The following is a 15,269-nucleotide window of genomic DNA, read 5'->3' as shown; positions in this document are numbered from 1 at the left end:
CATGGATCCTGAACTGTTCAGAGCCTTTTCACGCTGTGTTATGGCTGCTTCCCAAAGTGTATTGAAGTACTGGAGACCAGGAATGCAGAACTGCTAGATGCATTGCATGCAGTGGAGTGCCAGTTCTAGAGAAGTGATACCAGCAAACACTGGTGGGCCCGCATTGTTTTGGAGGTCTGGGACAATCAGCAGTGGCTGTAGAACTTCTGCATGCACAAGGCCACTTTCATGGAACTTTCTGATTTGCTGTCCCCTGCCCTGAGGCACTGTGATACCAAAATGAGATGTTCCTTGAAAGTTCCCAAGCAAGTAGCAATTGCGAGTGGAAGTTTGCAATGCCCAACAACTACCAGTCAGTGGGAAATCAATTCAGGGTGGCCAGATCCACAGTGGGGGCCACAGTGATCCAGGCAGCCAAAGCAATCAGTGCCCATCTGCTGCGAAAGACTGAGAGTCTGGGCAGGGTGCAGGACATAGTAGATGGCTTTGCTGCCATGGGGTTTCCTAACCGTGGTGGGGTGATAGGTGGAACACGCATCCCCATCCTGGCCCCAGACCACCTGGCCTCCGAGTACATAAACCGCAAGGGGTACTTCTCCATAGTGTTGCAGGCACTGGTGGATCACAAAGGTTGTTTGACCAACATCTACATGTGATGGTCAGGAAAGGTGCATGATGCATGTATCTTTAGAAAGACCAGAAAATCAAGATTGGTGATGTGGAGATGCCCGTAGTGATACCCTGCTTATCCTCTGCTTCCTTGGTTTATGAAGCCATACATAGGCATCCTGGACTGCAAGCAAGGAGCACTTCAACTATAGCCTGAGCAAGTGCAGAATGGTGGTGGTATGTGCCTTTGTCCATTTAAAAACCAAATGCAGGTGCCTTTTGACCTGTTTGGACTTTTGTGAAGCCAATATCACTCTTGTGGTTGCACTGAGCAAAATTCTCCATAACATTTGCAAATCAAAGGGGGAAAATTTCAGGCCAGCCTGGGTTGCAGAGGCAGATGCCCTGGGCAGTGCTTATGCACAGCTGGACACAACGGCAATCAGCACTCCACACGCAGAACCAACGAAAATACGTGAGGCTTTGAAAAACAGCTTTTTGAATGAGCAGATGGCCACATGAATCTGCTGCATTTAACTATTATGATACCACCCCAACCCCCACAATGATGTGTGTTTGACCTTTATGAAAGCACCTTGAACTGCACCCAACCCCATGTGAACCAATAAATGACACTGATTTTTCACAAAAAAAAATTTTATGTAGGGGGGTGAGGGTTAAGGGGTAAGAAAAAAGAAGGGAATCCTGGCATCGTGCATGATGGAATGTGAGCCTTTTGCAGTATGGAGAGGTCTTGGGGGTGGACGGTGAGACTGTCCTTGCCCTCACCACTCCCTCCCCACCATGTTTGGGGCCTCCAACAAAGGGGAGTTGGGCAATATCGAGAGCAAGTTGGGCAACATGGGCCGCGTCTACACATGCTGGCTACTTCGAAGTAGCGGCGCCAACTTCGAAATAGCGCCCGTCACGGCTACACGTCTTTGGGCGCTATTTCGAAGTTGACATTGACGTTAGGCGGCGAGACGTCAGTCGCTAACCCCTTGAGGGGATGGGAATAGCGCCCTACTTCGATATTCAACGTCGAAGTAGGGAACATGTAGTCGTTGCGCGTCCCGCAACATCGAAATAGCGGGGTCCTCCATGGCGGCCATCAGCTGAGGGGTTGAGACACGCTCTGCCCAGCCCCTGAGCTCGATGGTCGCCGCGTGCAGCAGCCCCTTAAAGCTCCCTGGCCCCTGCCTTCCTGTGCAGGAAGCTGAGAGCGCGTGCAGGCGGCAGCACAGGCACGTCGCCAGCCTGCACGCTCCTCCGCGCCCACACACCCCCACCTGCCCCGATGGCCGCCCCCCAAGCGCCCCCAGGGGACCCCCCCCAAGGGGAGCCAGGGCTCCCAGCCCAGCAGCCAGGCGGGGAAGCAGCAGCGGGGCCCCTCCTGGACAGAGGCCGAGCTTCGGGACCTGCTGGGGCTCTGGAGTGAGGAGGACGTGCTCCAAGTAATGGGGAGCAAGAGGCGGAATGCGGATGCGTTCGCTTGGCTGGCCGAGGGCCTGGCTGCCCGGGGTCACCCTGCCCGCGCTCCGGATCATGTCCGGAGTAAAGTGAAGGAGCTGCGGCAGGGTTACGCCCGGGCCCGGGATGCGGCCGGCTGATCTGGGGCCACCCCCATCACTTGCCCCTTTTACAGGGAGCTCAGGGACATCCTGGGCCCCCGGCACACCTTCTCCCCTCCGGCCACGCTTGATACCTCGGCCGACGAGCCCCAGCAGGCCCCCGAGGTGGAGTCTGCCCCGGAGGCAAGCCCCGCACCCCAGGACCCACCCCCGGGGCACCGGAGGAGGAGGAGGAGGAGGAGGGGAAGTCCTCCTCCAGCGACGCCGGCCTGCGGATTGCCATCCCCTCCCGGAGCTCCAGTAGGGCATCCGCCCACCGGGTGTCCCCCGACCGTGGGAGTGGACCATCAGGTATGTACCCCCCGCCACCCGGTGCACACCCACGGGGTTGAGGGGTGGGGGTAATAGACATAACCAGGGCCCTCCACATGTCCAGATGACCATGGCCCCAAGGACAGCAGTGGCATGTCCCTCAGAAGAGTGCATCAGCCCCTGCCCCCCAGCACGACAGTGCCATGCCCCATCCCCGGGGCTGGGAGGAGCGGAACCTCTAGGGTCCCCCAGGGGGAGGGGGTGGGACACCCATCAGCAGCAGCAGCATCTCCCAGGGACGGGGATGGGGAACCAGCAGCAGAGGGGTGGGGGGACAAGGGCCACGGCTTGGGGCCCACACTAACGGCTGTCTCCACTCTTTTTCCCCCCCTCCTGTGTTCCGCAGCTGCACCATCAGAAGGACCGGAGAGCGCCGGCGAGGTGTCAGTGGTCCTGGACAGCCCACCGGGGCCATCACTCCAGGCCAGCCCCTCAGCGGAGGACCGACCAGCCCCACGGCGGCGGCGACGGCGGACCCAGCACCACCACCCGACGGCGACGGACCCCCAGCTGCTGGCCATCCATCGTCGGCAGCTGGAGGTCGCCGAGCAGCGGCTGCTGGTGGAGGAATGCAGCCTCCACCTGCAGGAGTGGCCGCTGGCCTGGCGCCGGGAGGCATGGGGGCCCTTCATGCGGACATTCGACCGTATCGCCGACTACCTGACCCTCCATGCTGTGCCGGCCGCTGCTGCGCCCGCCCTGCCTGCTCCACCCGCTGCGCCATCCGCTGCGCCGTCGCACCGCCACCAAGGGCCCTTCTGCTGAGGGGGACCTGGGGCCAGCTGACACCCGCCGGCCATATCTACCAGTCCGCCTGGCCCCCAGCCAGCCCTGGCCAGGGCTGAGGCCAAGGCGTGGGTCGCGGCCACCCTCCCCCAGCGCTGGACATTAAGGGGTGTGGGGCCCAGGACGTGGCCCCCCCTCCCCCTTTGTATATATTCCCCCCAGTTTAATGTTCTTTTGTAAATAGTTTTTATATTAGACCCCTGTTGTTATGCTGATCCTTGCCCCCCCATGTATATAGATCTCCTCTTCCTTGTCTTCCCCTTTCATCTTATCTTATTTATAATACATATAATTTTGATTTTGCCTGTAAATAGTTAGTCTTGATAATAATAATGAGTTCTACAGATATTTGATTTGACGAACAAATGTCTGCTTTTATTTACAAGAAAAGTGGGCGGGGTGTGCTCTTGGGTGCTCTGTGGTGTGGGCGTAGGGGCAGGGAGTGTTGTGGAGGATGGGGGGGGTGCAGTGGGGGGCCTGCCAGCGGTCACCCCACGGCCTAGTCGAACTGGGCCCGCAGGGCCTCCTGGACCCGGGTCCCTTTGGGGTCCACCTGGCGACTGGGGGCAGCGGGTGGCTGCACATCGGCCCTGCCGGCCTCCCCAGCCCAGCCGTGAAAGAAGGCCTCCCCCTTGCTCTCAACCAGCTTGTGGAGGGCGCTGCACGCGCCCACAACCTGGGGGATGTTGGTGGGGCCTGCATCAAGGCGGGTGAGGAGACACCTCCAGCGCCCTTTGAGGAGCCCAAATGTGCGCTCTACCAGCTGGCACGCGTGGTTCAGGCGCAGGTTGAAGCGCTCCTGGCTGGCTGACAGATGGCCCGTATAAGGGTGCATGAACCAGGGCCGGAGGGGGTATGCCACATCTGCGATGATGCAGAGGGGTCTCCCGGTGTCCCCCACAGGGGTCTCCCGCTGGGGGATGTAGGTCCTCACCTCCAGCCGGTGGCACAGGCCCGAGTTCCGGAATACCCGGGCGTTGTGGGTGCTGCCAGGCCAGCCCACATAAATGTCCAAGAAACGGCCCCGGCTGTCCACCAAGGCCTGGAGGACCACAGAATGGTAGCCCTTCCTGTTTAAGTAGCGTCCTCCACTGTGCTCCGGGGCGCGGATGGGGATGTGGGTCCCATCCAGAGCCCCGAAGCAATTGGACAAGCCCAGGGTGGCAAAGCCCGTGATGGCGGCATCTGGGTCCCCAAGCCTCACAAGCCTGTGGAGGAGCAGGGCGTTGATGGCGCGGACAACCTGCAGGGGAAGCACATGGGAGAGCACCAATGAGGGGGGTGCAAGGTGTGTGTGGCCCTCCCCTGCCAGGGCCCCCCTCCCCTGCCAGGACTGCCTCCCCCTCCCCCCGTGGGTCCTCTTACCTCCATGAGGACAGCCCCGACGGTGGCCTTGCCGACGCCAAACTGCTGCCCCACGGATCGGTAGCTGTCTGGAGTGGCCAGCTTCCAGACAGCTATGCCGACCCGTTTCTCGACACTGAGGGCACGCCGCATGGCGGTGTCCTGGTGCCTCAGTGTGGGGGTGAGCCACTGGCATAGCTCCAGAAATGTCTGCTGGCTCATGTGAAAGTTCTGGAGCCAGCGGTCGTCATCCCACTCTCCGAGCACCAGCCGCTCCCACCAGTCGGTGCTGGTGGGGTAGCTCCACAGCTGGCGGCGTATGAGGCGGGCGTGGGGCGGGGGGATGCTGCAGGGTTGGGGGTTACGTCCTCTTCCCCTGTGGGCAGCTCCTTTTCTGTGGCAAGGATGTGCTCAGCTGCCTCCTGCATGGCATGGAGCAGGGCGAGCACTGCTCCTACAGGGGCGGCTGGGTGGACCTCTGGCGGCGGCTGCTGCTGCTGCTGGGGGTCCATGACTGCGTCACTCGAGGTGTGCGTGCCTATGGCTCTGCAGACCGGGTGCTGTGCAGGCTGCATGTGTCTGGGACGGGCCCTTTAAGGGAGCGGCTAGCTGTTGCCCCGGAAGCGCTAGTCCGCCCTGTGACCCTGTCTGCAGCTGTTCCTGGCACCCTTATTTTGATGTGTGCTACTTTGGCGTGTAGACGTTCCCTCACAGCACGTATTTCGATGTGGTGCTGCCCAACGTTGACGTTACCAGCCCTGGAGGACGTGTAGACGTTATTCATCGAAATAAGCTATTTTGATGTAGCATGCACGTGTAGACGTAGCCATGATGAGGAGGCTGTACAAGTGAGTTCTGTGGTGGGTGTCCCTCTGCAGTTCCAGCATGGACTGAAGAGTGTCGGTTTGTTCCCTGACAGCCATCAGGAGCTCTGAAGCGTTCTTTGCCACCACCTTCTGTCAGCAGCAGCTTGGGATTGCTCCCTCTGTGCCTTTTCAAGTTGCTGCAGGATGAGGTCCTTTTTCCTGCAGCGCATCCCAGGAATCTTGTCTCCCTGACTCATGTTGCCTGTTGAAGACAGTAAAGGTCAAAATTCAGATAGAATTTTTAAATGTGACATAACGCACTGACCCATACAATGAATGGATCTTTGTATGACAAACACTGCAACTTTTGTTTTCTGAGGCCACATTTGGCTTCTTAAGGAAAACTGCGGAACAGAAGCTATGATTTCTCCAGACCATTTTATTGCAGACATGGTAAGATTCTGGTGGCTGGGGGGTGGGGAGGGGTAGGGAGGAGGGCTTAAACAAAGCCCTGTAAAATGTAAAGTGTGGGGGAAAAAAACTTTCTTGGAGGCCCCTCCTAAATCCTTTGCATGGAAAAAGTCATTTAAGGCAGAGAAAGCCCACGCTGGACATGCTGTTGTCCGGGATAAGGGTCTGCACAGCCTCACAGCTGTGTTGGGGGAGGGGTCGAGTCTGCTGGATGCATGGTGGGCTGGGATAGGTGAGTTGTTGACCATGTAAAATGTAAAGTGCAGAAAAAACTTCCTTGGCAGTTCCTCATAAATCCTTCACAAACATGTGGCTGTGGGGTGGGGGGGAGGGTGCGGGGGAGAAAGGGGGAAGAGAGAAGAGAACCAGGGAGCGTGGTGGGAGGGGAGAGGGGCAAGAGAGCCTGCCAGCCACGTGGAGTAGGGAGACAGGGCAGGGAAGTCCTGGGAAATGTAAATGGCCAGGGAGCAGTGTGAGAATGTTGAGTCTTTAATGAAACTTCCCAGGCTGCTTCTAGGTTGCAAAAAAAAGACATCAGCCTCCTAAGAATAACAGTGTGAAAAAGAAAATATGCTCATACTCCAAGGGCACATGACTGGAAAATTTTCCAGGATGCTGTGTGGTGCCATGATGTCGGATTACTTATTGGCTGCCTGGCTTGGCAAGGTGTGCTATTGTGGAACCCAGACTAAATTAGGCCTTCCCAAAAACCTCGTACGAAAAATAAGAGTACCTAGTTGAGACCTTTTTATTAAGAGCTCCAAAAAGGATAAGTGCTCCATCCCCAGAAATATTAACAAGCTGTTCTAAGGGGGTAGATCCACCACACCTAACCTGCAACCCGCTTGTAGCAGTTTGAAAAATATACTCACTGGAAGAGACCTCTCGAGCATCAGATACAATGAGGGGATGAGCTCCAGGACAATGAAGAGCTCCAGGCTGGCAGGGTCAGCTTCATCGGATATCTGCTGACTGGTGGTGGTGTCCTCTTCATCGGCCTCCACCTCCTCCTCACCCTCTTGGCTCTCACCAGAAACCTAAGGATGGTCTTCTGGGCAGTTCATGCTATCCTGAGGGAGAGTGGTTGGGTCCCTCCCAAGAATCATGTTAAGCTACTCATAAAAGCAGCATGTTTTGGGAGGTGTCCCAGATCACCTGTTAGCTTCTTTCACCTTCTGATAATTCTGGCTGAGCTTCTTGATATTGACCCATTGCTGAGTGTCCCTGGTGGACATTTTCTCCATCATGCCCTGGGCAACCTTACCATAAATGTCTGCATTTCTTTTGCTGGTTTGCAGTCCGGTCAGCACAAATTTGTCACCCCACACAGAAAAGAGATCCTGGATCTCCTGATGCCTCTATGCTGGGGCTCTTTTGCAACCCTGAGAACTCTGATCAGATCTAGAACCGTAGGAGCTCATGCCGCTCCAGCAGTTCTGGGAATGATGGTGAGGAGCAAGGAAATGTGGGGCTCTGGTGCATGAGAGGTGCGAGGAGATGGGGGCAGCCCAGGGGCCTGCAGGATACAGGTTGCCCATTGCTGCTCTAAACTGTGTCACACCATGAATAAACATATTTTAAAAGAAAGAAAGAAAAAGATTTTGTTAGGACCTCAACTTGCTATTTTAATTGCTGTATGTGTTTTTAATATGTTCATAATCAATTTTCAGGCTGTGTGGTTTTGAGTAGTACCTGGAGTTCTCCAGCAAGCCTTATGTAGATATTTGTCAATGTCAAGTGTTTGATGCTTTTAAACAAATCAAGAGATGGAGTTTTGGGGCACAATTTGGCTCAAACACCTAGTACGTTTTCATTTTCTTCTCTTGTGTCACTGGGCTTTGGAGCAAATGCTGATCATCTTGAACTCTTCTCTGCTTCTTTCTAGAAAGAAGAATTAAATGAATGTGGGGAAGGAGCGGACAGAAATTACTTGAAACGCTCACAAAGCAACCTTCCTTATTTTACTGCTAAACCTCCCCCAGACAGTGCTGTTATCAAAGCTGGTTATTGTGTTAAACAAGGTGCAGTGGTAAGTGATTTGGAGAAGAATGCATTTCTTTTGTAAAGAACAGAGGCCCAAAAGTTAAGTTAGCTTGAGCTGACCTGTTCTGTACACTCCATCTGAAATTCTGCTCACTGTAGGAGACAAGTGAGCTAGATTGATTCAGTATCATTCTTATGAACTTTTTCTTCCTTTTTACTTTAAGAGGATATCAAAGGCTGCACAAAAATAAGTTAAAATGATTCTTAGGTTGCATGCTAAGACTCAAATCAGAATGTCAGTTGCACAAAACTTTGCTCTGGGGTATGTGCATTATGTTAGTATTCACCCCATGTGTAAACACCATGTAGACAACTGACTTTCTAGTCTGATGTTTGTAAACATCTTGGATTATGAGATAAAGCAGTAATACTTTGTACATTAGACTGTAATATGAATAGGATTCAGTGAACTATGTATAAATAACACAGTCCATATTAGGTGTGCAACCTAAGAGTAACAGTGAAAACGCTGATTTATAGGCTGCATAAATTCATGGCTAAACTGTCTTTGAATACAGGCAAAAACATTCAAATATCAAAACAAAAAAGCAGTCAAGTAGCACTTTGAAGACGAACAAAATAATTTCTTAGGTGAGCTTTCATGGGACAGACCCACTTCTTCAGACCATAGCCATACCAGAACAGACTCTATATTTAAGGCATAGAGAACAAAAACAGTAATCAAGGTTGACAAATCAGAACAAAAATTATCAGTTTTGGTTCTCTATGCCTTAAATATTAAGTCAGTTCTGGTATGGCTATGGTCTGAAGAAGTGGGTCTGTCCCACGAAAGCTCACCTAATAAATTATTTTGTTAGTCTTTAAAGTGCTACTTGACTGCTTTTTTGTTTTGATAGTATAAGAGTAGCACAGCTCCCTCTCTGTTACTGCTATTCAAATATGAGATGATACCAAAATGGTACTGTTGCAGTAGTCTAGGGAAAAAGTATGCTAAGCCATTATACGTAGCTCTTGATCTATGAATATAATATGCCATGAAAACTGTTTGTAAGTTGAAAATTCCTAAATCAAAAATGAAATTCCCATTAATTTCAATGTAAAAAGTTCTGACTGGTTCTCGACTCCCAAAAAATCATGCAATATTTTTCCCACGCATTACAAAACTATACCATCATAAAAATAAGAACAGTGCTACTTTATTGCTTTTTTTAATGACGTTTATTACCACTAGTTAGTTCTTAGGTAGTGATGAAGAAGGTAGCGTTAACATGAGTTCCATGGGATCATCTGCATTGTTATCGGAAACAACTCCATAGTGACTTCAACCTTCTGTTTGGCATTTTAACTTCAGCTTTTGGTGTTGAGGATTTAGAAGAAGGTGATAAGGTTGAGGGTTGAAAAAATGATAGAATTGAAGTTTGTACTGCAGCCCTCTTTTTCCTGTCGTACAACTCCTGATAGCATCAAATGGCTTCATGAATTTGTTGCTTGCATGGTGAACTCTGTTGTAAGTTTGGGTTGTTGTTATCGAGAATTTGTGTAGCAATGCACTGAAGAATTTTGTGAATGTTTTAGTGTTCAGTGTTTTTGTGGTTCATCCAGTTCTTCCTCCTCCTTTTCTGATAGCCTTTCTGCATCCAGCTGAATTAATGCTTCATTCGTCAATTCTTCACCATGTGACAAGAACAGGTCTTGAACATCATCTCTGTCTTCCTCATTGAATCCTGCTTGAGATGCCAGTTGCATGATAGAATTTGAATGTCTTTCACTTTACCCTCAAAACCACAGAAATCATGAACATATTTTGGTAATATGTTTTTCCAAACATCTTTCAGGATAATTTGTGTAATTTTAATCCATGCAGTTGATATTTTCTGTAGACATCTTGACATTGTAGTTCTGCAACTGCTTAATTGTTGGTTTGTCTTCTCCGTCTGATGCAGATACGAGAACTCATTACCAGATAGTAAGCTTTAAATGTAGCAGTGACACCTGGATCCATTGGCTAAAAGATAGAAGTGGTATTTGGGGGCAAGAAAACCACTAGAGCGTTATTGCCATAGTCTTTGAAACTCATAGGGTGATCGAAGGCATTTTCAAGGATCAGCAGACATTTATTATCCAGATTATTTTCAGCACAGTATTTAGAGATGAATGATGAAAGAAAACTTGTTATGTAATCAGCAAAAACCTGCTTTTGTCACCTATGCCTTTCGATTAGAATGCCAAGGCACAGGTTGCTTAAGCCTTTAAGCACCCTCAGATTTTCTGAATGGTCAACAGGGAGAGGCTTCAATTTTACATCTCCTTCCAGATTTCTACCAAGAAGTAATGTCAGTCAATCTTTCAAGGCCTTGAAACCTTTTGCTTTTGTTTTATCCTTTGAAATAAAGTTTGAGAAGACATTCTTTTCCAGAAAAACCCCATTTCCTCAACATTAAAGGTTTTGTTTTGGAGAATATCCTTCTTCATCAATTATTTGTTGCAGTGCAGCTGGGAAAAGGTTAGCTGCTTGAATATCAGCAGATGCTGCTTCACCTGTAACACGCAGACTGTGCTAAGGCAAACACTCTTTAAAGCGCTCAAACCAACCGTGACTTGCTTTGAACATTACTTCGGCAGTCCCAACTTGCCTCTCTTCCTTGACTTTCGTCTTCAGGTCCTCAGACAAAAGCTTTCTCCCTTATGATGAGGAAGCTCAAAGGTGTGTTGCATTCATTATGGCTGTCGATCCAATGTATTAAAAGTCTTTCAAGTTTACACAGTTTTGCATCCCTGGTCTTTTTTAATTGATGGAACCTTTAGCTCTACCAACATATGTTTCTGCCATTTCTTTCATAATTTTTTCTGCACGAAGATTGTATGCACTGTTAGTGCTGCCAAGTTCCTTGACAAACATCTTTTGATTTCTGGCCCTTTTCACTTCTTTTAATAACTTCATGTTTGGCAGCCATGGATGCTGCTTTCCTTGGTTTCTTGGTCTTAGTGACAGCTTCTGAAGAAACTTTTTCACGTCTAGGACCCAGGATGATCACAAATAACAAAGGTATTTGAAGATTGATCTCACTCACAGTCAAGATGGCACAAACACAGAGCAGCACACAAACAACTGGAAAGAGCTGGGTGGCTGAGAAATGAGTTAGCTTCGCACTGCATTCTACTGTATTCCTTTGCATTCATTACTTATGAAGCGGAGGCTCAGACAGAGCTTGTTTCTTCTTTTTAAGGAAAATATGTTCATGAATTGAAAAACAGGTATAAATTTACATTGTTGTGGCGAAAATTCATAAATCTAAAGTTTGTGTATCGAGGGATAGGTGTTTCACATTTAGTGGAAGGGTATGTATGTGTGGTCACCAACCTGTTGATTACTATTGACTGGTAGGCCTTGGAGTCTCTGCTAGGAAATCACAATGCTCAGATAGGCTTCCTATGCCAGCCTGACCCTTTGCTGCTGCTGGGAGCAGCTGGCTGACTGAGTTCAGGCATGTCTCTGCAGTCCCTGAGTGGAGGGGGATGAGGCAGCTCCGTGCTGCGGTTCTCTACCCCAGGCTGTCCAAGCAGCTCTTCTTGGCTGGGAACAAGGCAATGGGGGCAGTACTTGCAGGCGTGGGCAGCAGTGCAGCACAGAGAGGCCCACTCCTCCCACCAGGCGCTGCACATGGAGGGTACACTGTACTCACCGGAAGATCGACTTATTCAGGGTTGATCTTCTGGGGTTTAATTTCGCATGCCTACTGGGGGCACACTATATCAAACCATCAGGGCTCAGTAGTTGACCCTGGTACTTCTCATTCTCGTGAGGAGTAAAGGAGGCCAACGGAAGAAATTCTCCTGTGGACTTCCCTGTGCAGGTGGCCTGATACATCAGTCTTCGATATGTTGATTCCAGCTATGCAATTTTCATAGCTGGAATTGCATATGTAAGGTAAACTTTCTGGTCTAATGTAGATCTAGACAGAGAGATGTTTGCACTGAACCAGCTGTTTACAGGAGTGGTGTGGGCCAGGCAAGCACGGAGCTTGCCTGAGCCCTGTTGTGCTGGCAACCACGAGACGCCTGTGGTAGGCTTCTCCCAGCTTCAGTCTTTACCCCTTACCCTCTGTGGTAGCCCTGACCCTGCACCCAAATTCCCTCCCACAGCACTGAGGTGCAGGTGGGAGCGAGGGATGTGGGCTCTAGGAGAGAGTTTGGATCCAAAGTGGGCTCCAGACAGGAGTAAACTCCCTCCCAGAGCTTGCACTTCTCTTTCACGCAGTTGAACAGTCTGATGCAATCTAGAGTCCTCTTCCATATCGAAGTTTTCTCCCAGAAACTAACCCTCACACACTCCTACACCCCAACTCCCTGCCCCAATCAGATGAAAGCGTGTGAGGGTGTGGGATGACAAGTGAGGGTGGGGAGTGGCGTGGGGAAGGAGGGGGCCTTGAGGAAGGGAGGGGGTAGATCTTGAATTGCCCTTAAATTCAAAAAAGTTATCTTGGGCATTAAAACATTAGAGACCACCTGTATGTTGTATTTAACATTTTATTTTTTGATAAACCGCTTTATATGCAAACTCAATAGTTCCTTTTTACTCAGTTTAAACATTGTGTAATACAGTTTGAACTTCTGTAGTCTGGCACCTTTGGCACATAACCAGTGTTGGGAAGAACACCGCAGCGGTCAAACACTCCGGCATTTAATTTCAAAAAGGGGAATTACACTAAAATGAGGAAGTTAGTTAAACAGAAACTAAAAGGTAGAGTAACTAAACTAAAATCCCTGGAAGCTGCGTGGAAACTGTTTAAAGACACCATACTAGAGGCCCAACTTAAATGTATACCCCAAATAAAAAAACACAGTAAGAGACCTAACAAAGAACCACCATGGCTTAACAGCCATGTTAAAAAGGCAGTGAGAGAAAAGGGCAGCTTTTAAAAAGTGGAAGTCAAATCCTAGTGAGGAAAACAGAAAGGAACATAAACCACTCCCAAATTAAGTGTCATAATGTAGTAAGAAAAGCCAAAAAAGATTTTGAGGAACAGCTAGCCAAAAATTCAAAAAATGATAGTAAAATGTTTTTTAAATACATTAGAAGCAGGAAGCCCGCTCAAAAAGCAGTGGGGCCCTTGGACGATAAAGATATAAAAGGAGCGATCAAGGAAGACAGTGCCATTGCGGAGCGATTAAATGATTTCTTTGCTTCAGTCTTCACGGCTGAGGATGTTACAGAGGTTCCTAAATCTGAGCCAGCCTTTTTAGGTGACAAATCTGAGGAACTCTCCCAGATTGAAGTGACATTAGAGGAGGTTTTGGAGTTAATTGATAAGCTGAATAGTAACAAGTCTCCAGGACCAGACGGTATTCACCCAAGCGTTCTGAAAGAACTCAAATGTGAAATTGCGGCGTTAACAACAGTGGTTTGTAACCTATCCTTTAAATCCGCTTCGGTACCCAATGACTGGAAGACGGCCAATATAACGCCAATATTTAAAAAAGGCTCTAGAGGAGACTCTGGCAATTATAGACCGATAAGTCTAACATCAGTACCAGGCAAATTAGTAGAAACAATAGTAAAGAATAAAATTGGAAGGCACGTAGAAGGGCACGAATTGTTGGGCAAAAATCAGCATGGTTTCTGCAGAGGGAAGTCGTGTCTAACTAATCTATTAGAATTCTTTGAAGGGGTTAATAAACATGCGGACAAGGGGCACCCAGTGGACATAATATACCTAGATTTCCAGAAAGCCTTTGACACGGTCCCACACCAAAGGCTTTTATGTATATTAGGCGGTCATGGAATAGGAGGAAAGATCCTTTCATGGATCGGGAATTGGTTAAAAGACAGAAAACAAAGGGTTGGAATAAATGGTAAATTTTCACAATGGAGGGGAGTAACTAGTGGTGTTCCCCAGGGGTCAGTCCTGGGACCGATCCTGTTCAACTTGTTCATCAATGATCTAGAAAATGAGGTAAGCAGTGAGGTGGCAAAGTTTGCAGATGACACCAAGTTGTTCAGGACAGTCAAAACCAAAAGGGATTGTGAAGAACTACAAAAAGATCTCAGCAAACTGAGTGATTGGGCAGCAAAATGGCAAATGAAATGTAATGTGGGTAAGTGTAAGGTAATGCACATTGGAAAAAATAACCCAAATTACACGTACAACATGATGGGGTCAAATTTAGCTACGACAGATCGGGAAAGGGATCTTGGAGTTATAGTGGATAGTTCTCTGAAGACATCCACGCAGTGTGCAGTGGCAGTTAGTAAAGCAAATAGGATGTTAGGAATTATTAAAAAAGGGATAGATAATAAGACAAAAGATATCATACTTCCCCTATATAAAACTATGGTACGCCCACATCTTGAGTACTGCGTGCAGATGTGGTCTCCTCACCTCAAAAAAGATATATTGGCATTAGAAAAGGTACACAAAAGGGCGACTAAGATGATTAGGGGTTTGGAACGGGTCCCATATGGGGAGAGGCTAGAGAGCCTGGGACTTTTCAGTCTGGAAAAGAAGCGATTGAGGGGCGATATGATAGAGGTATATAAAATCATGAATGGTGTGGAGAAAGTGAATATAGAAGAATTATTTACCCTTTCCCATAATACAAGAACTAGGGGACACCAAATGAAATTGCTGAGTAGTAGGTTCAAAACTAATAAAAGGAAATTTTTCTTCACACAGCGCACAGTCAATGTGTGGAACTCCTTGCCGGAGGAGGCTGTGAAGGCCAGGACTCTATTAGGGTTTAAAAAAGAGCTCGATAAATTTTTGCAGGTTAGGTCCATAAATGGCTATTAGCCAGGGGTAAAGTATGGTGCCTTAGCCTTCAGTACATGGGCAGGAGATAAATCACTTGATCATTGTCTTCTGTTCTCCTTCTTTGGGGCATCTGGCATTGGCCACTGTCGGCAGACGGGATACTGGGCTGGATGGACCTTTGGTCTGACCCAGTATGGCCATTCTTATGTTCTTATGCTGAACCAGAGAATTTGCTGAACCATAGTTGGTTAGTATTGTGTAGTAGCATTACCAACACTTCCACTGCTTACTGAGCTTTTGAAGACATTTAGGGGTAAATTACAGCTAAATAATATCACAGAATGCTGGGAGCAAGGACTAGTGGCTGTAAACAAACTTTATGGGACCGTGGGAAACTTGAGCACACCTGTGATAAGTGGATATCTATCGAACTAAAATCATGCCAGACCACAGAGGTTGCTGGCTAGAGAGGTTTAACTGTAGAAGTACATACTTTCTCCTCCATTACTATCCAATGTACTTTCCCGCTCGCTGTCTTCATAGTTGACTGGCTG

General features: G+C 48.9%; 1 protein-coding gene across 8 annotated transcripts in view; it reads left to right on the top strand.

Moving 5' to 3' along the window:
- PLEKHA1 (pleckstrin homology domain containing A1) overlaps window positions 1-15,269 on the top strand; it is an 81,676-nt gene that overhangs the window by 39,609 nt on the left and 26,798 nt on the right. For all 8 annotated transcript variants that reach the window (XM_075000511.1, XM_075000506.1, XM_075000505.1 and 5 more), the window contains one exon: window positions 7,845-7,988. In XM_075000511.1, the coding sequence (XP_074856612.1) occupies window positions 7,845-7,988 (144 nt within the window). The remainder of the gene's footprint in view (window positions 1-7,844; window positions 7,989-15,269) is intronic.

Source organism: Carettochelys insculpta, chromosome 7 (genome assembly GCF_033958435.1).
Source record: "Carettochelys insculpta isolate YL-2023 chromosome 7, ASM3395843v1, whole genome shotgun sequence".
In the NCBI taxonomy this organism is placed as follows: Eukaryota; Metazoa; Chordata; order Testudines; family Carettochelyidae; genus Carettochelys; species Carettochelys insculpta.
Note: the sequence above shows the minus strand (reverse complement) of the source record. Positions and strands in the feature narration are given on the sequence as shown.